General features: G+C 35.3%; 1 protein-coding gene and 1 pseudogene across 1 annotated transcript; both read left to right on the forward strand.

The window, feature by feature from the left end:
* The first annotated feature begins 54 nt into the window (after positions 1-54).
* Positions 55-11442, forward strand: LOC145577622 (putative RNA-dependent RNA polymerase 5; annotated as a pseudogene).
* Positions 11443-14191: 2749 nt separating this feature from the next.
* On the forward strand, positions 14192-25016 carry LOC145577623 (putative RNA-dependent RNA polymerase 3). The gene is made up of 17 exons (XM_081635110.1): positions 14192-14343; positions 14424-14550; positions 14992-15063; positions 15549-15735; positions 16702-16988; positions 17093-17236; positions 17855-17926; positions 18036-18107; positions 19185-19294; positions 19860-20008; positions 20372-20594; positions 21019-21244; positions 22039-22181; positions 22428-22590; positions 23503-23638; positions 24280-24425; positions 24531-25016. Exons 1-17 carry the CDS (start codon positions 14231-14233, stop codon positions 24768-24770), a joined length of 2610 nt encoding a protein of 869 aa, XP_081491236.1. The 5' UTR covers positions 14192-14230; the 3' UTR covers positions 24771-25016.
* Positions 25017-25587: the final 571 nt, after the last annotated feature.

The raw sequence follows: 25587 nt of genomic DNA on the forward strand, positions 1-25587 counted from the left end.
AATCAGTGATCAAACATCTTTGAAAATTCTCTCTCCACTTTTTCTTGACCATTAATGGCTGTTGCACCGTCGGAACTCCCGCCGCTGCCGGCGGCGTTGGTGGAGCAGCTGCATGCAATTTACGACGAGAAATCGCAGCCACCGGCGAACTCCGTCGCGATTAGTTATCTATCTGATATTGGCGAACAAGAATCTTTGAGAATTCTCGGCATTTTTCGTAATTCAAAAATTAGTATTAGAAATTTGAGTGCTTATGTTGTTTATTTGGCCAAGAACAACAATTCTCGCTCTTCTCCGCAATCTCCGCTTCCGCCTTCTCCTGCCGTCACTCCCCTAGGTTCTCTCTCATAATCATTTAAGTTAATTAGATTATTTTTAAACTTATTTTTATTGCTCAGCTAGTTTAAATTTACATCAAATTTGTTCAGTTAGTTTGATGTAGCATGCTATTGTTGCTACATATGCTCTTCATTTCCTATTTTTGTCGGATCCTTGACACTCGGACGTGAGTATGGTCCGTATGGACAATGCAACACTTTTTTTGGGACGAAGCAGGGTAATTATTCACTAAAAAGCCGAGTTCGGGTAACATAGCGTTTAAAGTAAAATACTGAGTTACTGACTTCATAGAACACTTGAATTTTCCAGGGAATAAATCAAGTGAGAATAAGCGGAAGAGGGAATCAGATTGTCCTGGTATGTAATATTATCTGAGAATATTAGAGTTGTGTTACAAGTTACAAACCCTCTATTTTCTTGTTTTTATTATTTGAAGATCTTGATCATTTCTTAGGTGGTGTAAGTACTGTAAGGCGGGTGTGTGACTTTAACTCGCCGACTAAGGGTGAAGAGGAGCCTAATGTGGTGAAGAGTAGAAGAGAGATTGTGTTAGATGCGTTTGAAAAACTTGAATTCCGAAAGGCCTTCTTAATTTTGAACTACATTGGGAGGTAATGTTAAAATCTATGACTTGTTGATTTGATTTACGATTTCAGAAATTAAGGGTGTTTTTTTGTGCAGATTGAAGCTGGAGGATATTGTTTCTGCTGATCAAATTATGAGTTATCAAAGGCTTTCTATGAGGGACTTTGAGGTTGAGATATGGAATGATTTTGGTAGAAGCATTTGCCAGGAAAAAGAGCGAGTTCTTAAGGTCATATTGTGCTTACAATTTCACATATAATATATTGTGTCATGCTCAAGTAGGTATAATTGTGACGGAGATAGCTGCTAGTAAAATGAACACACAAATAGTTTTGCTTATGGACATTATTACTGGTAGGTCATGACACCATGGGAAAGTAAAGTTCGTATACGTACCTATACATAGAATCTTTCGATTTGATCATTTTTGGTGATGCTACATATTCACATTTCATGAGAAACTGTGTTTAGTGTTCAGTTGATTGCCGTAGCATATAGTCTTAATGTTAGTGAAACATCGGCCTTTGCTGACGAGTACACATAAGACTATTATTGACTTATTGTGGTGATATACCTTTGTGCTGCTTTGCAACTTTTTAGCTATATTTAGGGGATGGTGCATGTCAGTATGTCACTACCTTGTTTTCTTCACACCTCAAGGGTTTTATTACTTTACAGTATGATAGCTTGCTCTGTATCTCATCTCTTTCTTGCACTTTTTCGAGTGTTACAGATGGATTGGGAAACTAGAGAAAGGTACAACTACCATTGTCATGTTGATGCGCAAGGAAACTGTCGCTTCAAGGTTCATACTTTTTGCTTCCTTTTAGTTCTTGTGTAGAAATTTTTATGCATGCCTTTCTTACCTCGGGTGCTCATCATGTACGCCATTGTTTGCATGAGTAAATTTATTGGTAAATTCTTCTTTGTTTGTTCTCTTTAACTTCTTGTACAATTCAATTTTAACTGTTCTTCTTTCACTTGTTCATGAGTTTACATTGCCTAGCAGCTAGTCCTTTTTGAAAGCTCTGATACTGTCGTATTCTTCTTATAAACTACTTGTATTTAGAAATTGCTGAGTCTTTACTGTGCGATGCTGATGCAGGGTCCATACCTGAACAAGGCAGCTACACTCTTACAGAAAGTTGTAGGAGATGAAAATGTACTAATAGTGAAGTTTATGGAGCAAGAAACAGAAAGCCTAGGAATAGAGGCTATGATGCAAAGTCCGGTTTTCAATAAGATTTCTGAAGGAATCTGTTTTGGTAGAAAGTGTTACCAGTTTTTTGGTGAGTTTGTTTTTAGAAAATTGTTTTTATGTTTCTGGGGATGCACAAGAAAATGACGGGTTGCATCAAGATTGAAAAGCTTTGCAAATTATTTTATCTTGAGTTTTATGTGGTACTTGGGTTGGCTCAAAAGTTTGCAATAATGATAAAGCATTGAATTTATAGTATAACTAACTTGTAGCTTGCCGTCGCTGCATACACATTGGTATTTAGTTATATATTTAACCAAGAATTTCAAATATTAGAAATTTGGAGCTCTTTTGTTCTTTCGATGTTGTAAGTTTTTATCTTGTAGCTGTCCGTTGTTTGAATCTGTGAAGTTTTAAAAACTGATCTAGGGGTGATGGGGTTCTATAACTCCAGCACTATACTTATATGCAGAGTTGCCCAAATTTTCTGGAGTTGGTACTAGGATGACAACTATGACTAGAGTGCTTGTCTCATACCTTGGGCCACAATTGTGTTGTTTGATAGGGTAGCTGCTGCAAATTGCAGAACTCTTATTAGAATCATTCATAATAATTTGTTTGGAAATTAAAATCCTTGCACAGAAACGAAAACAAGTCACTTTGATGTCAAGATGTAATTAGTTGGAGTTTTTCCGTCATACCCTCAGAAAATTATCCCATTCGAGCATTTGATTTACATTCACTTCTTATGTAAATTCTCCCATTAGGCTCTTAATATTTCTTTTTCTCTCTCTCTTTTTTTTTTTTTTTTTTTTTTTTGGTGATAAGATCTCCTAAATACAGGTGAACTATATAGACCGTAAGATTTTCCTTCAAAAAAAAAAAAATATAGACTGTAAGATTCCTTCTTTTCTCTTATCTTACTCAGGTAGTCAAAGATTTGTAAGTCATGTGTGGCTGTTCTTGAAATCCATTTGTGTGAAAGTGTGATGCATTAAGAATTGAATTTGGGATCCCCTATATTTTTTTTTTTATTGAATTCTTTGTTTCAATTTAATTTTTTTTGAATGTGACGTGACTTTATGATTTATTTCTTGGTGAGCTTGATCATGCCATGAAATTCAATGTCTTATTTTTTCCCTAATCAGTTTATAAGGATGGCGGAAAAGAGGAAAAGAAGAAAGATCCAACTTCTAGCCCCGTAAAGTGCTATTTTGTTTGTATGGAGGGGCTTGCGACACTATTAAGGAAGCCACCTCAACTTTTGAATTTGTCAGTCCAGGAAGCAAGAGGCTTATTCATGCACATACATAAGGCTACCAATCCGTCGAATTATATGGCAAGGTACTGTAAAAAGTAAAAGCTAATACCAGCCAGTGTACATACACAATGCTACCAGTATGTTGCCAGATTAAGAACTTAAATTAGTTCATTAGCTCATCTATGGATCTATGTGCTCATTGCTTGGTGTTCATGCTGGTAGGTTTTCTCTTATGCTGTCGAAAACCATAACCTTGGAGCTAAATTTTGATAATTTGTGTGTTGAAGTCGTTGAAGATGTATTTTGTCGGGTAAAGCATCAGTTTTCTTCACGTATCTATTGTTGCTCCTTTTGTGGTCCTTTTGTTGATATGTTGTATATTGTTGACAGGATGAAAATGGTGAAATTATCTATGGTACAAATAATAAAGCCTTGATGTTTACAGATGGAACTGGTTTCATCTCTGAAGATCTTGCTTTAAGGTGTCCTCATAACTGTTTTAATGGTTACGTGAACAATGAAGAGAATGATCAGGTCTGTTGTGCTGTACAGGCTCAAGTTTACTTGCTTTAAGCATTTACTTAATCAACAACTTTGTCTGAACTCTCTGAGTAAAATTATAAGAAAGACTTGATTCTTACTGTTACTAATTTCACTACAAAACCTAAGGTAAAAATATAGACAGAAGGCTTCTCTATCTGTAGTAGACCTGGCAAATGGGTCATTCGGGTCGGGTCATTTTGGGTCACAAAGTTATCGGGTCGGGTCATTTCGGGTTTCGAGTTGATTTCGGGTCAATTGATAATCGGGTCGGGTTCGGGTCAACATTTCGGGTCAAGTTCGGGTCGGGTCAGTTCGAGTCGGGTCAATCTTCGGGTCCAATTTTCGGGTCAACTTCAGGTCGGGTCATATTCGGGTCGATGCATTGGATTAAATTCAACTCTATATACTACCTCCGTTTCATATTATTTGCAACGATTTGACATAAAGTAAAGAGGAAAAATGTCTAATCGTTGAAAATAATATGAAACAGACGTAGTATATATTTATATATTTTTTGACGAAAAACTCACTATATTTATTAAAGCTACTTTTTTCATGGAATACAGTAATTGTTTGACTTTAGATTATTTTGTAATTTCATTTGGTATTAACATTATCTTATGTACGCATTATTATTGCACTATTTTTTTTTTCTAGACTTGTGAGAATTGTGACTTTTATTTCGAGCTTTAGTTAATTTTTTTAATCTTATGGACAAACTCCGTAGAATAGTCGTTAAATTTCAATCTTTTTACGATTTTTTAATAACTTATAGAGATAAAAAGGCCGAAGCAATCGAGAAAAGTAATGCTCAAAATATGTAAATTACTTACACTGTTACTCATTATAAATTAATAAAAAAAATTAAGTTAGTTTGATTGCGATTTTTTTCTATTTCGGTTTGCTCAGGTCAAGTCTTTAGCTTAAATAGATTTTGGTCATTTAAGGTATAACATAGTTTTGGTTCGGGTCACTTTGGGTTTCGAGTCTATTTGGGTCAATTAATTCAAGTTAAAGGTCAGGTCACTTTGGGTATCTGGTCAAATTCGGGTCTCGGGTCACTTCGGGTCAACTTCGGGTCGGGTCATTTCGGGTTTCGGGTTAAGTTCGGGTCAATTCCACTTCGAGTCAGGTTGATTCAAGTTTTGGGTCAATTTCGGGTCGATTTCGGGTCATGGATCGGGTCATTCGGGTCGGGTCATTGGGTTTGGGTCAGAATTGTCAGGTCTAATATGTAGGATAAACCTTAAAGGAGTATAGTAAAAGCCAACACCGTATTGCATGGGAATATTTGGGTAAGTCAATGATGTAGTGGGAATAGAATGCAGTTAAAGAAACATGTGGAATGTTTCTAGTGTACCCCAAGCGTTGTCTGCCTAATAAACAGGCCGAAAGCAATTCATTTCAATAACCAAAAAAAGAGAATCTACGAGTATTTAATCGCACACCTGATAGAGGGGCGTTTTTTAACAAAAACATCATGCTAGCAAATACTGTAGCAATAAAGAGAGAAAACACCATAATTTTATTATAAAGGCCACAGTCGGGCAAGACTACTTATATATGCTGCGTGTAAATTTTTGTTCCAGTTTTATGAGTTTCATGGCTGATTTTAGCCATCTACCTTTTTAAGAATTCAGTTAGAATACCACAAGTCTATAATGATTGACTTTCAACCCACTATATATTTGTTGGGGAATATCAGCTTGGTTAAAGTAGACAATGACCATATGTGTTTTCATTTACAAACATGTATGCTATATGTAGTTAGTAAATTGTATAGAACTTGCTTCTTAATAAAGATAACTAACTAAGTCGTGTTCTATATAGGGTGATGTTGCTAGCTTCCAATGTGTTTAATTCACGTCATACTACAGTAGGTCGATATTGCTTGAGGTTTTGTTAAGAAGTATTACAATAAATCTGCTAAATAGTGCAAAATTGTTAATAGATGTCAATCAATCAAAGCCTTAGGCCCCGTTCACTTCACCTTATTTTTGCTAAATTGAAATTATTTTTACTTAAACAAAATTATATTTACTGAACTTAAATTATTTTTATTGAACTTAAATTAATTTTACTGAATTGAAATTATTTATGCTGAACTGAAATTATTTTTACTGATTTTCTTTTATGATTCTTCTTTAAGAAAACTGAATTTTACTGAACTGAAATTATTTTTACTGAATTGAAATTAATTTTACGGAACTGAAATTATTTTTACTTAATATTTTTTTTTAAAGTGAAGTGAACAGGGCCTTAATCCCATAAGTGGGTCGGCTACTGCATGCCTGTTAATAGATGTCAACCCGTCAATAAAAGTTCAAAACTTTAAAGTCTCTCCGTATTTCTACCATCTGAATACTGACTGTGAGTTTGAACAAAGACGAAATGTGGGCACCCCTTTTTTTTTTTTTTTTTTTTTTTTTTTCCTGAACAGGTCTAGGTTGCCTCCTGAGCAAATTTCAATCATTTGGTAACAGATCAGTATGCAATAATGCAATATATTGATGAAAACAATGCTATGTGGCTCATTTGTAACAAGTTTGATTTGATGAAGTACTTTTTGTCCATCACTTAACTGCAATTATGCTTCTACGTGCTTTTTTCTAAAAGGAACATAGTTTTACCTGCAATTCTGTATGCATGAATAATGTTGTTTTACATCTCAGGGCTTGCATGGATCTGTAGAAGCATTTCATTTTCCTGACAACTATTCTGGATTAACAGAGTTGAGATCACTCCCGGCTGTGCCGGTATGTCCATTTACAACAAGCTTGCTATCTATGGTTTTAATGTTTTATGACATTTTCTGTCTGTGTCGCTTCATCCTTCTGCATGAAATTGATATATTTTTGCCTGTTGTCTCCTACTTTCAGCCTTTGCTGATACAGTTTCGTATGTTCCACAAAGGTAAAGCTATAAAGGGAACTGTTCTTGTGAACAGAAAGGTAAATTATTCACTCTTCTATACTGTACTTTATTTTTTAGGGTGGCAAGCGGAGTGATTGGATTATGTATATTGTCAAATTTCATTTTTGTTTTATTATTTCCAGTTGTATCATAGAGCTTGCTACCTCGCCGTGTTATATAATAGATCGTCTTTTTGACTCTCTTGAAAAACCTGATCTAATTGAACTCATTCCTCTTTTGTAATTTGTATTAGCAGTTGACATTCCTTCCTTTTTCCTCCAGCTTCCTCCTAATACCATTCAAGTTCGACGGTCGATGTTAAAAATTGAATCTGATGAAAAACTTTCAGGTGCTCCAACTGTAAATTCGTTTGAGGTTGTAGCAACCAGGTAAACCACTGCAGATTAATTTGCTGCATTTCAAATTGCCTAGTTACTGTTGAATATTCCTAAATCCTAATTCTCTCATTGTCCAAATTCAAGTTTTACATGAATATTTAGGCCTAAAGCTCTTATACTCATGTTTTTGAGCCAAGCTAACTTAAAAGTCTGATGGTGATACTGCACTGCAAATTTTCACATCTATGTGAAAGAGTCATTTTTCACCATAATAGAGGGATACTTCCATAAGCATGGTTACAATTTACAAATCAACTCAATGGTACCTTCATCCAACCTGGGCCACACATGATGGCCGTACTTGTGCTTCATAGTTGAAATCCACTTTTTTTTACACTGTCTCTCCTCCTCCTTTATCATACTAGTTACTGTCTTGTTGTGTAATCATAATATATACAAGTAATAATTTGTGTTTGCAATTGTTGTTTACTATCTGTCATTTTCTAGCAATAAACCAAAGGATGCTGCTTTATCAAAGAATCTGATTGCGCTACTTAGCTATGGAGGGGTGCCAAAGGATGTGTTTTTGGCTATGCTGTGGGAGGTTCTTACCAAACCTTGGTCTGTTTTGTACAGAACTAAATCAGCAACAAGAGGTAATGTTGCTGAGTTTTATTTCTTTGCCAAATCAGGATTATGTTCCCATCCCTTCTGTATTTCTTCTTTATTGAATAATTGTATAGTAGGCCAATTACTTAAATTGAAGTAATGTATATAGACCATCCCCATTTTTGGTCAATTTCTAATTTCCTAGACCAGTTTTATGGAAATTTTCTAATTTCTTTCCTGGTCTTTTTGATAATATATGTAGTCGCTGTTAATTGGGAATTCACTGATGAGTTCATTGTTGCACGGATGATTGCATCTGGAATTCCTCTGGATGAGCCATATCTTCGACACCGTCTATCTGATATAGCAAAGGAAGAAATGAAAAGTCTCAAAGGAGGGAAACTTCCAGTTAGTGCCAGTTTGTATTTAATGGGAACAGCAGATCCCACTGAAACACTGAATGTTGGTGAAGTTTGCATAATTCTGTATGTATTTATTTCTATCGTATTACCTGGCATATGTTCCTTGATGTCATGTCAATATTATCATTCAACAGCAACTTTTATTTTATTTTATTTTATTCTATAGGCTTGAGTTTGAATTGTCCCTTTAAAATTTTGGGTATACCAAATGCATAGATTGTATCATCTCGCTCAATTTTGTTCTCTGTTCATATAGGGATCAGGGACAACTTTCTGGACCAGTATTAGTCTATAGAAATCCAGGCACTCACCCCGGCGATATTCATGTTTTGAATGCAAGATATGTTGAGGGTTTGGAGGAATATGTAGGAAACGCTAAATATGGAATATTTTTTCCTTCCAAGGGGCTAAGGTCCTTGGCAGATGAAATTGCTGGTGGTGATTATGATGGAGACATGTACTGGGTCTCCAGGAATTCTGAGGTCTGCACCTATGTTCTGTTCATGTTCATCTTTTATATAGTCTCTTTGTCATCATACTCGACAAATAACATACCACGATAATTATTGAGGATCTCTGAAAATTATCTTTTGATTTAGTGTATTTCAACTTGTTTTCTGAACCTTTGTTACAGTTCTTGCAGTACACAAGTATTTTCTTATTACATACTAGTATATCGAATTCTTCTCACTCTTTATTAACTTATCTCACCATGTCTTGCATGTTTCAAGCAAAAATGCAGAGTTATCCTTTGATGAGCGTGGCATGGTAAATAATTGTAGCAGGTCCTTATGCACAACCATTGTAGTAGGTCCTTATGCACAACCATTGTAGCGTGTCAAATAATATTAAACCATTGTTTTGTAGCAAGTATTTATGCACGACCATTGTAGATTTGTAGCAAGTGTGGCTGCATTATTCTTTCTTCCTGCAGCTTTGTGTTCTTTTGGGGTTTAAGTTGAACTGCCTCATTCACCAGATCAGTTTTTCGTTATATGTGTTCTTTTTTATTCACAATGATTAAGCTAGGCTCATCAATCTTTTGTTTCAGCTTCTGAAGTATTTCAAACCAAGTGGGCTTTGGAAATGTAATTCTCAGCCAATTGTCAACAAGGAAAGTCTTCCTTCACCTGAGGAATTGGAGCGAAAACTCATTCGTTTATACAGGGAGACTAGATTTCATCCAAAGTGTGTACAGGCTCACAGAAACTGTCATTGTAATTCCACAATTGTCTAATGATCAACTTTGTTTTATTTCATTTACCCGATGGTCAAAAGAGGATTGTTCTAAGTTCTCAATTTCCTAATGCTCAAAAGACAACTGTTTTAATTGTTCTATTGCTCATGGTATGCATATGACTCGTATATCTGATTGCTAATGTTGAGCTCCTGTTTCAGCAAGGCTATGGGTATAGCTGCAGATTGGTGGCTTGTGTATATGGATCGACTGTTGACATTGGGAGATGACTGCGCTGATGAAAAAGTTGCTCTGAAGGAAAAAATTTATAAGTTGATTGACCTATACTATGATGCTCTGGATGCACCTACAAAGGGTATAACGGTCAGTTCCCATACCGTAAACTAATTGAATACTGATGGCTGGTGATTGTCCCATACCTTGATTTGCCTTTGATCTTTTTGCTACTTTAACTGTAAGCCTGAATGGCTGTTGCTGTTTTACCTTTCAGTATGGCATGTAAAAAAATAAACCTAGTCATAGTTGATTCAAGTTGTCACTGTGCAGAGCGTCATTCGGTGATAAATAAATTGTCGTGAATTCTGCTAACCTACAGTCCTACACTGCCTCACAATAATCCAATTTGTGAAACCTTGCTATTCTGGGCTCAATGAAACTTTCTTTAGCAGTTTTTTTTTTTGAATTAGTGGTTGTTAAGGAGGGTAGCAATGTAGTGGCTACTTTGAATTTCATGCAGTATGCACCTAATAGTTGAACTGATAAAGTTACATAAGTCGAATTAGTGCATGTAAATGATGTTCATTACTTCATTAGTAATGATTTTGGTTGTGGCGTAGTTTTGGTCAAGTTGTTTGATTTTCGTGTTTCTTATGTCAGCTTAATTCTCTATCTTTTATGACCTGGTATCTGCAGATTATTGTTCCAGAGAGACTGAAACCACCCAGATATCCTCATTTCATGGGAAGAGGCGAGCATTGCACCTACAAATCCAAGTCTATATTGGGTGAAATTCATGACATAGTGGATCAACTGAGTGCTCCAATAAAACGTGAGCTCTTTCATTTTCATCTGTTTTATACTTCATACTTGATTTGGTATGTAGATTATTATAATGCAACATAATTCAATTGCTAACCCAAAGTTTTCAGCTTCTTTTATAGTAGCTTGAATATCACTGCACTCCATTACCCCTATAACCACCATTTAAAATACTAAGGAAATTAGTCGATTATTACTTTACTGCTAGAATTGTGGGGGTGCTTATGTCCTCCCGTTAATGCTTTACAAGCTTTTAATGTGGTTTTGTGTCTGTACTTTACACGTAAAACTGTTTTGTTATGTTGGACCTCAAAAAAACATTTGTGCCATACTTTTGCCCAAGCAACACCAGTTATGTTCACACACTAGCAGCACTTCTGTGTAGCTTGATCATCTATGGATAGGGCTGATCAAGCTTTGGTTTTATCTGACCCTTGCTAGTATTGCTACTCAGTTTGAAGTGGCGAAATTTTTTAACTGTGTTTTTCGGTCCCCCCCCCCCCCCCCAATAAGTTAGGAAGCTAGAGTGCTATGAAGCTAATATTCCGGAAATGTATATTGTGCTGTGGAAAAATCACTACGACAAGTACAGATTCGAGATGCAGAAGGCACTAAATGAATCTAAAAATGCAGATTTTGTTTATCAGAAATACCGAAAGGTAATATTAACCAATATGTGTGCCTGTCTTTTGCTTTGGAACTCTATTATGGTCTGGTATTTATTCTTAAATGTCTGTTTGAATCATCACTAGGAACTTTATGGCGGTGTTGATGCATATGATTCGGACACGATTGAAAAAGCTTGGAAAGAGATTCGTCTTGAAGCCTTGGCTATATATCATGTTTGCTATGACTATGCAATAGATAATAATGACCCCAAAAAATGTGGCTTTGCATGGAAAGTTGCTGGAGATGCCTTGTGAAAGATATATTTGAAGAGTTCAGGTGAAAAACTTATATTGTTTGCGCCATCAGTTCTCCGCCAGATGATGCGTTAAGATGCATTGTTATTGTTGTACACTTACAATGCATGTATTACAATGTAAATCTAGTTGTATGTTTAGATTTCGGCAGACTGCTAGGTCTATATGAGCATGATCTAGTCGCTTCATTTAGTCTTAAGACTCTTAACTAAATCTGACTGCAATATCCTGTAAAGGCTGTAATACAAGTATAAGTTATTAACTTATCGGTTGGTGTAGTTGGCCTTGTGTTTTCTCCAACCAGTACTTCATTGCTAGGTATGTTACTATGCTCCAAGTTGGCGTTTTTAATTAATTGGCTTAGGCTTAGTAAATACGACAGCATGACCAATTTATTTCAAAGTATTAACTCAAACAACATGACCAATAAAGCCAGAACAATAATTATTTAAGTAATCAAATTATTCCAATTAAATGCTTGAATATTTAGTGAGCTCGCATAAATTTATTCATGAAATCCTTCTAATTACCCTTGTTGCTTGAATACCTTAATGCTTAAAACATGCATAATAACCTCAGCGTATAACTTAATAGTAATAGCTTCTTATAGACTCCTGCAAAAGGCACTCAACAATTTATAAAAACCATACCAAAAGTCTAAAACTATCCATTAATATTTTAAACCGAATTAAATCTTTAATTTAATTACATGCTTGATTCCATCAATCTTTATATATATATATATATATATATATATAGGGAATAGGGATTTGCTAGAATGAAAAATAAGAAATGAGAAAAGAAATCTCCACCCTTAGATTTAAACGTAATATTTTGATTATTATTATACAATTTCAATAATTATGTTTATAAGAACTTAGTTCTTTGACCCAAAATTTGTGTTTTTATTAATATTTTTTTATTGGTTATATTGATTCATTATTGACGAATCCTTATGATATCATTGGTGATGGTTAGTTCCTAGATATTAGTGGATAAGACCAGTGATGTATAATGGAGATTTTTTGGTAATGGAGATTTGGGCTTAATATTTCTCCAATGTCAATACATACCTCCTTTTTTGAGATATAATGTGATAAGCAGAGTTACTCTCTGTTGTATCATTTGAAAAATTTATCGGCCAAGTTGTATATTGTGCCTGCTTCAACATTACTATATCAAAGATATATGTTATATTTTGCATTATTGATAAGCTGTATTTTCGGATATTATATAAGTAAAATTAATGTTGTGAAGAAACTTGTTAGCTTAAATGGTAGAGCATTGTTAGGTGTAACTGTTTCTCTTTTTTAGTTTCATATAGTTAATCCCAGATAATTTATAAGAGTAATTACTAGATTGGGTGAGAGTATACACTTGCAAATAGTAGGAAAACTTTTCCATTATTATATGCATAATCAATGTTAAATTATTTATGTTAGTATATAATATGTGCTCTATGATTTTTTTTAATTATATTTAATCTATTACTAATTAAGTTTGTAGATGTTATTGCAATATTGCACTGTTGAATAATTGCATAGATGTTTCGTGAGGAAAAGTTGTAAACAAGTGGAAAAGGAAAAATGAAAAGTTTAAACACAACTCAATATACAAATTCCATTAATTTATCAAACTATTTTCTTTAAAAACTCAATGTCGTGGAAAGTTTAAACACAACCCAATATAAACATCAAGAAAGGATAAGCCACTCCGCGCGCATCGCGCGCGTTGGCTGTCCTAGTAAAGATAAAGTTCAGATCTAGCTAGTGTTATGTATTGGGTATTTTAGTATTGAAAAAGTGAACTAAACAACAATTAGTAAGGAAATGAACATGGTATAATTTTCTTTTAACTTTGGTTAACATGACTATTAAAGTAGTGCAAGCATTGGTGGATCATACCCACTAATTAGCAGCAAGGATAAATCATATGGTTTCACTCAATAATTTTGGTACCGCTGCCGAGGCCATAGGATTTAGGCACAAGATGACTCTAAATCCTCTAATTTATACTGGCCGTAGTCGATGCCGCTGACAATTCCGGAGATTTCATTGTACCACTAATCGTTGCTCTGGGTCTCCTCGTTCCGGGAAATTCTTTTGGAAGCAGCCAACCACACAAGAACGCGCTAAATTCTTTGGTAACTGCATTAAGCAGGAATTAGGCCATGCCACATGAACGCAATATTCTTATACATCATAGTCAAGCTTTTAGTACAGATTTAAATGCTGTCAAATAATATTTAAATTTATTGAGAGGTTATGACAATTTTTTGTAGCAACTTGCAAGAAGTATTTGGTTCAATAACTCATATTAGCAAAAGGGTATAGACAAATCTAGTCTTTTTGCTACTTTTAACATTCGGTTTTAGCATTACTTATTCTTCTACAAAAAATGCTTAGGGGAGGATTCATGTGTGGTTGCATTATTCTTCTATCCTTGGTTTTTGTAAATATAGGAAAGTTTCTATTAAGTTTCTCTTGAAGTCTGTATCTTTTGAATTAATGGGAGTGAATTTAATAGAGTTGAACTAAACTAAAATTCCAAAAAAAAAAAAAAAAAAAGTCCAAAGGACCGGGCCTTTATGTCTTACATGTTTGATTTGCGTGCTTTTAATATTCGTGTTAAAGTTTTGATCAATCAAACACTTGAATTCTATAATCTATAGGGAATACATCTTGCGGGGCGAAACGAAAGAGTGAATCGGACTCTCCTGGTATGTGATATTTGAGGGTATTAACCAAGTTTTTTGTTGTTAGCTTGATTTCCATCTATTTTCTCTTATTACTTAGTGAATAATTTGATTATTTACCTAGGTGATGTAAGTACTGGAAGGCGGGTGTGTAAGTCAATTTCACCAATGAAGATTGAAGAGGAGCCGGTTGTGCCAAAGAGTAAAAGAGATATTGTTTTTGAAGCACTTGAGACACTTGAATTCCGGAAGACTTTCTTACTTTTGAATTATGTTGGGTGGTAAAATCTAATCTTATATTCTTATCTCTTGTGCTGAGTTGAACTACGAGTTTGAATACTGAACAGTGCTTTTTGTATAGGGATAAGCTGGAGGATGTTTCTGTTGATCAAATTCTGAGTTATCGAAGTCTTGGTATGAGGGAGTTTGAGATCGATATTTGGAATAAATTTGGCAGACCCTCCGATAAAAAAGAGCGAGTTAACAAGGTCAAATAACACTCCCAATTTTGTATGCTTGCTACTTGGTAGTGTTTGAGTAAATATGTGCAGAGCTGTGATGTTTGCTAGTAAATTAAATTCAAAAGTGATCACTTTGACACTATGGGTGACTAAAGTTTGTATATTTCCCCCATTAACCTACATGAATTAAGGATGTTTGCATAAAACATTTTATACGAAAAGTTGTTATGCACTCAGCAAATTGCCAAAGCACATAAACATAATTCTCTTAAGGAAAACCTCCAATGTCTTTGCTGATTGGCTAACGTTTTTTTATTTGTTTGGTACAAGTAGTGATAGACCTTTGTGTGCATGTATGACAATTCTCTTTAGAGAAGACGGTGCAGGTCCATAACTTTGTTCATTATCTTAGGCTCATAACATGCTTTGATATCACTTCACCGTTTTAATACTTTTTGAATCTTACAGATGAACTGGGAAACCGGAGAAAGATACAACTACCATTGCCATATTGATTCCAGAGGAAACTGTTGCTTCAAGGTTTGTACTTTTACCTCAAGTTTGTTGTTGGGTGGAGAAGTAATTGATGTGTGCCTCCACTTCCAAGAGTTGCTTTCATGCATGCCCATTTCTCGCATTGTCAAATTTGTCGAGAAAGTCTTTTTTGTCTATTCCCTTCAACTTCATTTATATTAATGTTATTATAATTGTGTAATCTGTTGTCCTTACCAAGTATGAATGATAAGTACTCCGTACTTTAGTAGTACCTAGTACACTAGTACGGATTGACTTTGTTAACCTTAGACTGCTGTGAATTGATAGGAATATTATATAGGACAATATGGTTATGGAATGAATATTTGCTTATGATTTTATGATGTAGATTCACTTAAGAAGAGTTATATGACGAGTCTTACATTGCTTAGCAAGTTAATCCATTTCAGATATTTTCTTTAAGTGATTGTCTTGCCATTATCTTCTTTTGAAATATTGTGAAGCTGTTGACTCTTCACTTTATGATGCAGGGTCCGTATCTGAACAAGGCTGCTACACTTTTGCAGAAAACTGTTGAAGATGAAAATGTAATAATAATGAAGTTTATGGAGGAAGAAACAGAGAGCCTAGGACCAGTCTCTATGATGCAGAATCCGATTTTTAATGAGATTGCTGAAAAAGGATTTTTTGTTGGTAGAAAACGTTATCGGTTCTTTGGTGAGTTCTTATTCTCCTTTTATTTTTGGGTTTCACTATAGAATAGCAGGGTTTACGAAGACTGAGAAGCCTTGAAAATAAGCATTTGTGACAAAATTAATTAACTTTACTGTATCTAGGTTGTATCTAGCAATCGCTGCATAAGCATTGTCATTAAGAAACAATAATTTTAAACCTATCTGATATTCTCTCTATTCGTCCAATGTTTTAATCTTGTAACTGCCCTACTGCCATACCTGTCCGGTACCTCTTGTAATTGAACCAGGTCTGGGTTAGTGGGCTAGATACTTTGAGAGTGGAGGGGAAGGGTAGGGGATCCCCGCCTTCAAAGTGTCTCTGTGGGGATTGAACCCCCAACCTCACGGGGAAGCCTAGACGGTCCTTATTTTACCACTAGGCCAATAATTTGTTGGTGGTGTATCTGATTGTTATATGGTTGAGTTTTCCGTGCTAAAAATACTCTCACAAGATAGTATCTTGATTGTTTCAACACTCAGGTTCTGTCTTCTATGGTGAACTTTTGTCATTTAACTATAGGAGATTAGGAGGTAAATAACTCAGAGAGCTTGATTACGGACAACTCTTATACTAGCATATATTTTCCATATTTGCACATATTGTCATGTGTTAACACTCAACAGAGGGTATAAATGCTTAAAGTTAAAAACTTCACATTTTATCGAAATTATGTATATAGTTCAAAAGGTTGAGATAAAATGAACAAGCTGTAACATTTTTTTCCATCTTTTTTTTGGTCATTAGTGAGCATAATCAAGGATTACTTAGCCATGTGTGGTAGTTCTTGCTAATTTGTATGGATGTGGGATTCAAAAGAAAAAGAATGTTGTAGCATTCAATATATTATCAAATTATCGTAAGCAAATATTTTTAGTTCATGAATATTTATGGAATTTTGTGAGCTCAACTGTTCAACCTCAATGTTTTTTTTTTAAAAAAAAAATTCAGTTCATAAAGATGGTGGCAAGGAGGTAAAGAAGAAAGATTCTGTTTCTAGTTCAGTTAAATGCTACTTTGTTTGTACGGAGGGCTTTGCTTGTGTTCTAAATAAGCATCCTCGTGAATTGAGTAATATGCCAATCCAAGAAGCCAGGGCCCTATTCATGCACATACATACTGTATCCAATCCAACCATTTATAATATCAGATTATCTCTTATATTGTCGAAAGCCATTACCCTGGATATAAATTACAATGATTTCCGCGTTGAAGTTCTCGAAGATATACCCTGTCTGGTAAATACCTCTGGTTTCTTTGAAATCTTATTTTTCCAGTCATTTTGTGGGTTAGCTGTTATGAGTTTAACATTTTGTCTTTGTTTCTTACTTGTGTTTGACAGAACGAAGATGGCAGCATTGCCAAAGATAATGATGGGAAAGTTATGATTCTTACTGATGGTACTGGTTTTATCTCTGAAGATATTGCGTTGAGGTGCCCACATAATTGTACTAATGGGTGTGTGAATAGTGAAGACGATGATCAGGTTTGAGTTTCTGCTCAAGTTCGCTGTTGAGATAGTTTGCTTGTTTCATTTCATTGCTATAACTACCTCTGATGAAGCTTTGACTCATGAAAGACTAACCAATTTCCATTTTCTTCTGAACTACATGCCTTGTGGTCATTAAAAACTCGTTTGAATTGTTTGTGAATTTCATGGGTGTTTTGAGGTTTGAGTTGAATTATTAAACACGATCATCTATATGTGTGGGGGACCACAAAGCACCACAGCCAGGTTAAAGTAATTATATGGCTGCTTTGACCTGATGTAGTGGTGATATATTTACTGAAAACATTTACACTGTCCGTAATGTTTAGGAAATTTAAGGGAAACAATTGGGTGGCTGTCACTTTTGTATAGGTATGTGTGCTCTCTCCACGTCATCCCTTTAAAATTTATTCACATTGCCCAAGTAGCCTAGTGCATTGTCCACAACCATTTGTGTGCCATGTGCTTTTGAATCTTTGCTAACAGTTGTAGGGGTCTTGTTCAAATGTTTTTGTATGAATCTTAAAATGAAACTTGGGTACGATGCTTTTGAATCTTGTTTGCCTGTACTTTTATATGTGAACATGATGCTAAATTGATACTTACGACCTGCAGGGATCTTTAGAAGCTATTCAATTTCCACACAACTTTTCTGTATTAAACGAGTATAAATCTCCCGGTGTACCGGTAATTGTATCTCTTACAGCCATGGAATACGTGACTTAGGCATTTTGTTACCATTGCTACATTCTATCACATATGCAATTGATTAATTCTTGTTTCCAAAATCTTCTAGCCTTTGCTGATTCAATTTCGCTTGTTCCATCAAGGCCGGGCTATCAAGGGAACTGTTCTTGTCAACAAAAAGGTGTAGTAATCTGCTCCCATCCTCTTCATTACTGATGCTTCTTGGGTCAGGATAGGATTAAAATTCTATTGTACTGTTTAGGTTTCAATGGTGTCATGTGTGTAATTGGAGCTCTTGTTTATTTTTGTTCTCACTACTTTGAAGGATATCTCTAGATCTCGCTTTTAGATGTCCTGTTCTGATTAAGGCCCTCTTGAACTTGTCTTTCTTGCAGACTTTGGAACTCGGAATTTCCTAACTTTGAGAAATCCTCTCCTTTTGCTTCATCTTGATTGCTATCTGTTATACTGTGCTGCTGCCCCACCCCCCCCCCCCCCCCCCCCCCCCCCCACCCTCTCTCTCTGTGTGGATTTTTCTGAATCTGTACCCTGGCTTTCGGTACTGGATTGGCTAGTTTTTGCATTTTAGGTTTTTTGGGGTCACCAGTTTAACTGGAGGGTGGAGAATAGATATTTAAGATTTGCATCAAACTTGTTTCCTTATGATAAGGTTAATACTTCCTTCGTTCCCCAAATATTGCAACAACTACCATTTAAGGAAGTTTAAAAAATATTGGAACATTTCTTATTTGTACATGCTTTCTCTCTTTCTCTCTCCTCCCCGCATGGGTTCCTTTCTTTATTCCTCTCTATCTCTCTCCTCTTCTTAAAATCCGTGTCCTCTCCTCCATGTTGCAATATTAGAGGAACGGAGAAAGTATTAATGTATTGCATTTATTTACAAGTGATGGTGAGTGGATTGTGAAGATTGTACTTTGGGGGCTTGCCCAGGTTTATCTTAATGAATTTCGTTTTCAAGTGGTAGGTTTGTTATACTTTAGGGTAAAACACCAACAATATTAGCTTTGGGGTAAAACCGCTAACTAGTAAATAGTGCAAAATTACGCTATTTAATTACAAGCTTGCCACTTGAATACTTGATAAACAATAAAAATTTATTGAGTAGATATTTATTTTCTCGTACTTTAGTCTTTGGGACTGACATTTTATACTATTTTGTCCTGGAGCTAAACAATGCTGTTCTTTTTGTTATCATTTTTCAGTCTATAATTGTCGTTTCCTCCTTGACTTTTTCCAGCTTCCTCCTAATACAATTCAAGTACGACGGTCAATGCTGAAAGTTGATAGAGATGATGAAATTCCTATAGATGCTCCAGCTGTGAATTCTTTCGAAGTTGTGGCAACAAGGTAAATTAATTGTTGATATATTATGATTTCATGAAACAGTTACAGATTTAATAAGTCAAACCATAGCCACATTAACTCCCTCAGGCCTCAACTCCTATATATGGTCTTGCGCCAGCCAATCTATTTGGAAGGATCATGAATAACTTTCGTAGCATAATTATTGTGTTGGGTAGCATTAGTTGTCAACTTAGAAGATCCTTTGTTATTGGCATCATCAGGTTATGTGGAGTTATCTATGACTTCTTTGATCCTTAATAAGATGCTTTTGCCAACATGCATTGTTAATATAATTTGAGTTGGAATTTAAAGCTTCTGAGCACTGTAGGTTTGTACTTTATTTTGCATTTACCTTTTTTGTCTTGATGGTCCTAACAAAATTGTAAGTCAAGCACAGAAGCAAACATAATCACAGGTTCAGCGGTTCAACATGATTGTAATTGCTATACTCACCAATGATATTGATTGCTTGCTTAGCTAGTGAAGCTTTCATTTGTAGTTGGATGTGTTGCAATATATGATCTTAATCTCTACTTTAAAATCTATCATTGTTTATAACTATGTCTAGCAATAAGCCGAAGGTAGCTGGTCTATCAAAGACTTTGATTGCACTTCTTCACTATGGAGGGGTGCCAAGGGAATATTTTCTGGCTCTGCTCTCAGAGGCTCTTAAAAAACAACTGGCAGTTTTTCATAAACCTAAACCAGCCTTAAGAGGTAACGTTCCTGTTGTTTTTCTTTTTTCAGTGCAGAATCAAGATTTATTTCTCTTTTCCGTTAACGGTTCTTTTATACAGATTGTAGATCAGTATCAGATATTTGTTAATGCTCCAGAATTAGTTTTTTTTAGAATATTCTAATTTGAAGAAGTCTACTTACCAGGAGTTAGCTATCTACTATTATCGAAATGACAAAATTAAAATTCTGTCAAGTAACCTTCGGCTGAGATTGCGTTATTTGATAAGAGATGAGGCATTTTGTTCTTTTAATTGAGAGCAAGATCACTTATTATATGGTTAGCTAAAGAGTTGTTCTTATCTAATTATTAATGTTCTCTGCTCTGCTGTCTTTCATTTTCAGTTGCCGTTAATTGGGATTTCAGTGGTGATTTTGTACCTGCTAAGATGGTGGCGTCTGGAATTCCTCTAGATGAACCTTTCCTACTAGACCGTTTATCTGATATTGTGAAGGAGGAAATGAAGAGCCTTAAAGGAGGAAAATTCTCTGTTAAAGGCAGTTGCTATGTAATGGGAACAGTTGATCCTACGGGGACTTTGAATAGAGGCGAAGTTTGTGTAATTCTGTATGTCTTTTGTATTCAATTTACTTCATAAACGTACCCTTTTTATGCTACTTCTGTGCTATATCTGTAGTCAATTTATTTATTTTTGTCTCTTAATTTGAATATTCATGTTTGACTTGATCCGGGCTCTTTATAAGTTCTGTTGTCTTGGATATTAGAAGCGTAGTTTTGTGATTTGATTGTAGTTTACAGTACTCATTTTTCTGACTTGATACTAGCAACATTGTTGACGTTGTAGTGACATGCTCACCTCAATCGCAGTCTTGCGCATAAATTCAATTTTTAACATATTGTGTAGGGTCATAGTTCTATTGTCTGAGTGACCTCATTGAGGTTTGGGTCATTTCTTACCTTTTTCTAAAGCAAAAATCAATTTCTTATATAATGTTTCTTTTTGCTCAATGCTTTTTCTCTGCTTATGTAGGGAGGAAGGACAACTTTCTGGTCCAGTATTAGTCTATAGAAATCCAGGCACTCATACAGGGGATATACATGTTGTGACTGCAAGATACATTGAGGGCTTAAAGGACGTTGTGGGAAATGCAAAATATGGAATTTTCTTTCCTTGCAAGGGGCCAAGGTCTATGGCAGATGAAATCGCTGGTGGTGATTATGATGGAGATATGTATTGGGTGTCCACAAATGCTGAGGTTTGCAGTTTTGTTGTTTTCATCTGTTTGTAATACTCGCTATTCGGTATTTCCTCTGTTTCAAAGTAGCTGTTTCCCTTCAAAACATTTGACATTTTAATAAGTCTTACTAATAAATATCAGAGATGTTAAATGGTCATTGTAGTGCATTGGCGAAAACTGATTAGTAAACATGTCACCAGTTTTGAGAAAGTACTTAGAGGATGGTCATTTGTTTTACTTACGTTTGTCTACATCATTTTTGAATCTTAGCCATGCATGCTTCAAGCTTAATTTAGGCTTTTTGTTTGACCCAAACACATGGATTCTATCATTCTATGTGGAGTTTGATGAACGTGGAGGCCATTTCTTCCAATTCATGACATCACAAATAAATTTATCTCTATCTCTGGCTTCATTTAATCTGAAGATTTAAGGGCTTATCTTTAAAATAATATAAAATAATAGCTCTATCCCCCCAGGTTTTTTTGACCTGGGATTAATTGTAATATTATGTTCAATACTGACAATTCTCCTTGAGGGTAGTTGGCTCATAATTGATATGAAGGACATTGTTAGAATAAGTATTTATTCGTCTTTGTTTATAGTATACGGGTTTACCACCTGAAGATTGGTTAAATGTACAAATGGCTACAATATTCTTTCTTACTTCTGCATTGCGTTCTTTGGGTTTGAGAATTGTGATAATAAACAGTCTCTTCCAACATTGACTGGGCATATACCTTTTTTTCTTCTTCTTGTTTGTAATGGTCATACAGGCTATTCATCCACGCCTACTGTTTTCATCTTTTCAGCTTTTACAGCATTTCAGACCGAGTGAGCCTTGGATATGTTCAGCTTCTTTCCCAAATGTCAAAAAAGTAGCAAGTCTGTCTTCTGGTGAGACATTAGAGCGTGAGCTGTTCCGATTATACTTGACTACTAGGTTCCAGCCAAGGTTTGTTCATTGTACTATAACTGTTAGATTCACATTTCATTTTGTGACACTTTTGCATTTAATCCTTGTATTTTTAATTAAAATATGAACTTATTTTTACGATGGTGGCATAAAGTGGCTATCCACCATTTCGTGCGATAAAATAACAGTTTTTTTTTTTTATTTTAATTTGGCTGAAGCTAAAAGTATGTCTTCTAGTATGACATGTACATATGGGTTCCCTAATGTAGAACAATCTTGTTTCAGTAAGGCAATGGGTATAGCAGCAGATAGTTGGCTAGTGTATATGGATCGAGTGTTGACACTGGGAGATGAATGTGCAGATGAGAAAGCTGCTTTAAGGAGAAAAATGGATGAATTAATTAACATATACTATGATGCACTGGATGCGCCGAAAAAGGGAAAAAAGGTCAGTTCCCTCAGCACTAGATTCAGGTTTTGGGGGCATTAGTATTGTTAAGTTTTACACATCCAAGATGTTAATTATTTGATTTCTGAAACTAATTTCAGTTTACTTGCTCTTCTACTTTTGCTTACTTATATTATACATATGTGAAAACATTTTCTGAATATACTTCTCTACATGCTTGTAGCGATGTGGAAATGGACTTTTACAGGCTAATTGACGTGTGTGTTTGGAAAGTCGATAATTAAATGCTGAAGGCAGTTGCACTGTCCCATACCTTAACTTGTGTTTGGTTGTTTAATTAGTTCATAGGTTCCTGAATTCCTTTTTCTTTTATCTTGCCTTCTTGTTTTCATTTCTGTTCATGGGCCATAAGAGATAGTCTTGCTGTTTCAACCTTATAGTAAGCATTGCTGTCAAAGAAAGGAGATAGACTTCAAATTACACAAGAGTGCAAAATATTTCTGACTCTCCAACGATGAAGATTGAATGAGTTAATTACTTGACTAATGAAATTGATTGAGCACTTTCATGTGGACCTGGAAGTAATAAAGAATGTGTCTCTTAGTCACCTGGTCTTTAAGGAATTCTCCTGATCCATCTTGACTTTAGCAGGTATATTGAGCTATGAGATAACCAGTTTGCTTTTCTGTAATTATTAATTTATTATGGACCCTATTTGCTTCTATCTGTTTTGTTTGTCAATTTGTGATTGTGTTGGAGGGCAGCTATGTAGTGATGCTTCCTTGCGGTTATTGCAGTATGAACCTACTTGAAGTCACAGAGTTGAATTTTCTGTAAATCATACCTTCAAATATATGGGTATCAGCCTTAGTGTAGCTCTGGTCAAGTATATATTTTTTTGGTCACTGATATCAGCTTTTGTTTCCAAGTTTCACAATCTAATTTGTACAGGTTGTGGTTCCCGAACGGCTGATACCGGAAAAATATCCCCATTTTATGGGAAGAGGAGAGCATTGCACTTATAAATCCAAGTCTGTTTTGGGTGAAATTCATGACATAGTTGATCAATTCACTGCTCCAATTACAAGTGAGCCTCTTTTTGTAGCTTCTCTTCTGCACCCTATGGCAATTTATTGAAAAATGCATTGCAATTCATTTGCTGATGTGAAGCTTATCAGATATTTTGGTTACACAACAATTGGATGGATTTAAGTTGTTTTTCCCAGTAGAGTACAGAGATACAGACCCCTCAATTTTCTCTATCTGCATCTAAGTCTCCATACAAAATAAAAGTGCACCTTACGAAGCAATGCTTACATAATATAAAATGTAGAGGAAAATAGTTTATTTGATGGTGCAAATAGTGTTTCCGCGATCTTCTTACTAATTTACTGCTAGTGTTTAGTTGTACTCCCATTTATATGCCTACTAGGATTTTGGGGTACTATAATGCCAAAACGTCTTTGTATGAACTTTAGAAAACATTAGCAGCACTGGCACTGCTATAGTGGTAAACTTGTATTGGAAAAAAGGGGCTGATCTCGAACGTTGGTTTTATCTGACTCTTTCTATTCATCTTCACTAAGTGACAAATCAACTGTTGTGTATTTTTAAAAATTATCCAGTCCTTGATTTGGAAGTCTTCTCATGAATAAGGAAATAGTGTTACTGTTGATCACTGGTGCCTGGTAGTAACTGTATTGGGTTTGTTATATATTGTTTTACCAGTTTGGAAGCTGAAATGCTTCGACGTTGAAATTCCGGAAATGCACCGAAGATTTTGGACTGATCATTACTCCAGTTACAGAACTGATATGCAGAGGGCTCTGAATGAATCTGGAAACACAGCCGCAGTTTATCAGCATTACCGAAAGGTAATCTTTCAACCCATATTTTCTTATAAATTGTGCATATGTTTTCTGTAGAGCTTCTTTCAGGCCACGTATCTTCTACTGCATGATAATTTCAATCATTTCTAGGTACTATATGGCGGTGTTGATGATTTGGAGTCAAGTGAAAAAGAGTGGGAAGAGATTCGACTTGAGGCCTTGGCAATATATCGTGTTTGCTATGACTATGCAATAGAAAAAAAGGAACCAAAAAAATGTGGCTTTGCTTGGAAAGTTGCTGGAGATGCCTTGTGGAAGATACATTTGCAGGATACGGAAGAAAAGCCCTTACTGTTTGCTCCTTCAGTTGTACACCAGATGATGTGTTAGTATTATCGAATGCCTCGCTACTCATTGTAAATTACTTGTAAGTTATGTTTAGATGAGGTCAAGGATGCCAACGCTACTTTTGGTGCGAGGTCTTTTGGGCATGATCTGTTAGTCACCTTTGTCGGGTCACACAACTCATGCTTGGCTTAGCCTTAACTTAGCTCGTTTATCTTTCGTTACTTGCAGCCCCTATTTTTTTCTTTAACTGGCCTTTTGTTGATAGGTATGTTTCCAATTAGGGTTATTATCGGGCTCTCTAACTTCAACTTGTATGAAATACTCTTTTAGTTATTTAATCAAGCAATGTTGTTATTTTTCTAAGTTACTGTAATGTCTTTGGTTTTCAACAAGTATTCAACTCACTGTATATTTTGTTGCTATGATGTGTGAGCTTAACCCAAACAAGTGTATCATTATTATGATATGATGGTTTACTAAACTTTTTTTTTTTTTTTTTTCCTTTACTTCCCAAAAAACTTGCTACTTTGTTCCCGGATTTTTCTCGTCACAACGCAAATAATGTGGTTTAGAGCATTCACACCAGTGAGGTAAAAAATGTACATGAGAAGAAATAAGTGTGAAAAAAATACAAATAGTCTACACTAATGAGAAAGGAAATAATCTCCTCATGGGGAGAATGAAATCAACGCATAGGATGAGGAGAAATAAGGGTGAACAGTGGTACGGTGGGCCCCACTTGAAAACTGATATTCAGTTTTTTTTTTTTTTTTTGCTAACCCCACACCAAAACGACGTGTTTTGGGACTTTTGGCCTCATGACATTCCCCAAAACGCTGCGTTTTGGTGGAAGGAAGCA

The sequence above is a fragment of the Chenopodium album genome, chromosome 14 (genome assembly GCF_948465745.1).
Source record: "Chenopodium album chromosome 14, dcCheAlbu1.1, whole genome shotgun sequence".
In the NCBI taxonomy this organism is placed as follows: domain Eukaryota; kingdom Viridiplantae; phylum Streptophyta; class Magnoliopsida; order Caryophyllales; family Amaranthaceae; genus Chenopodium; species Chenopodium album.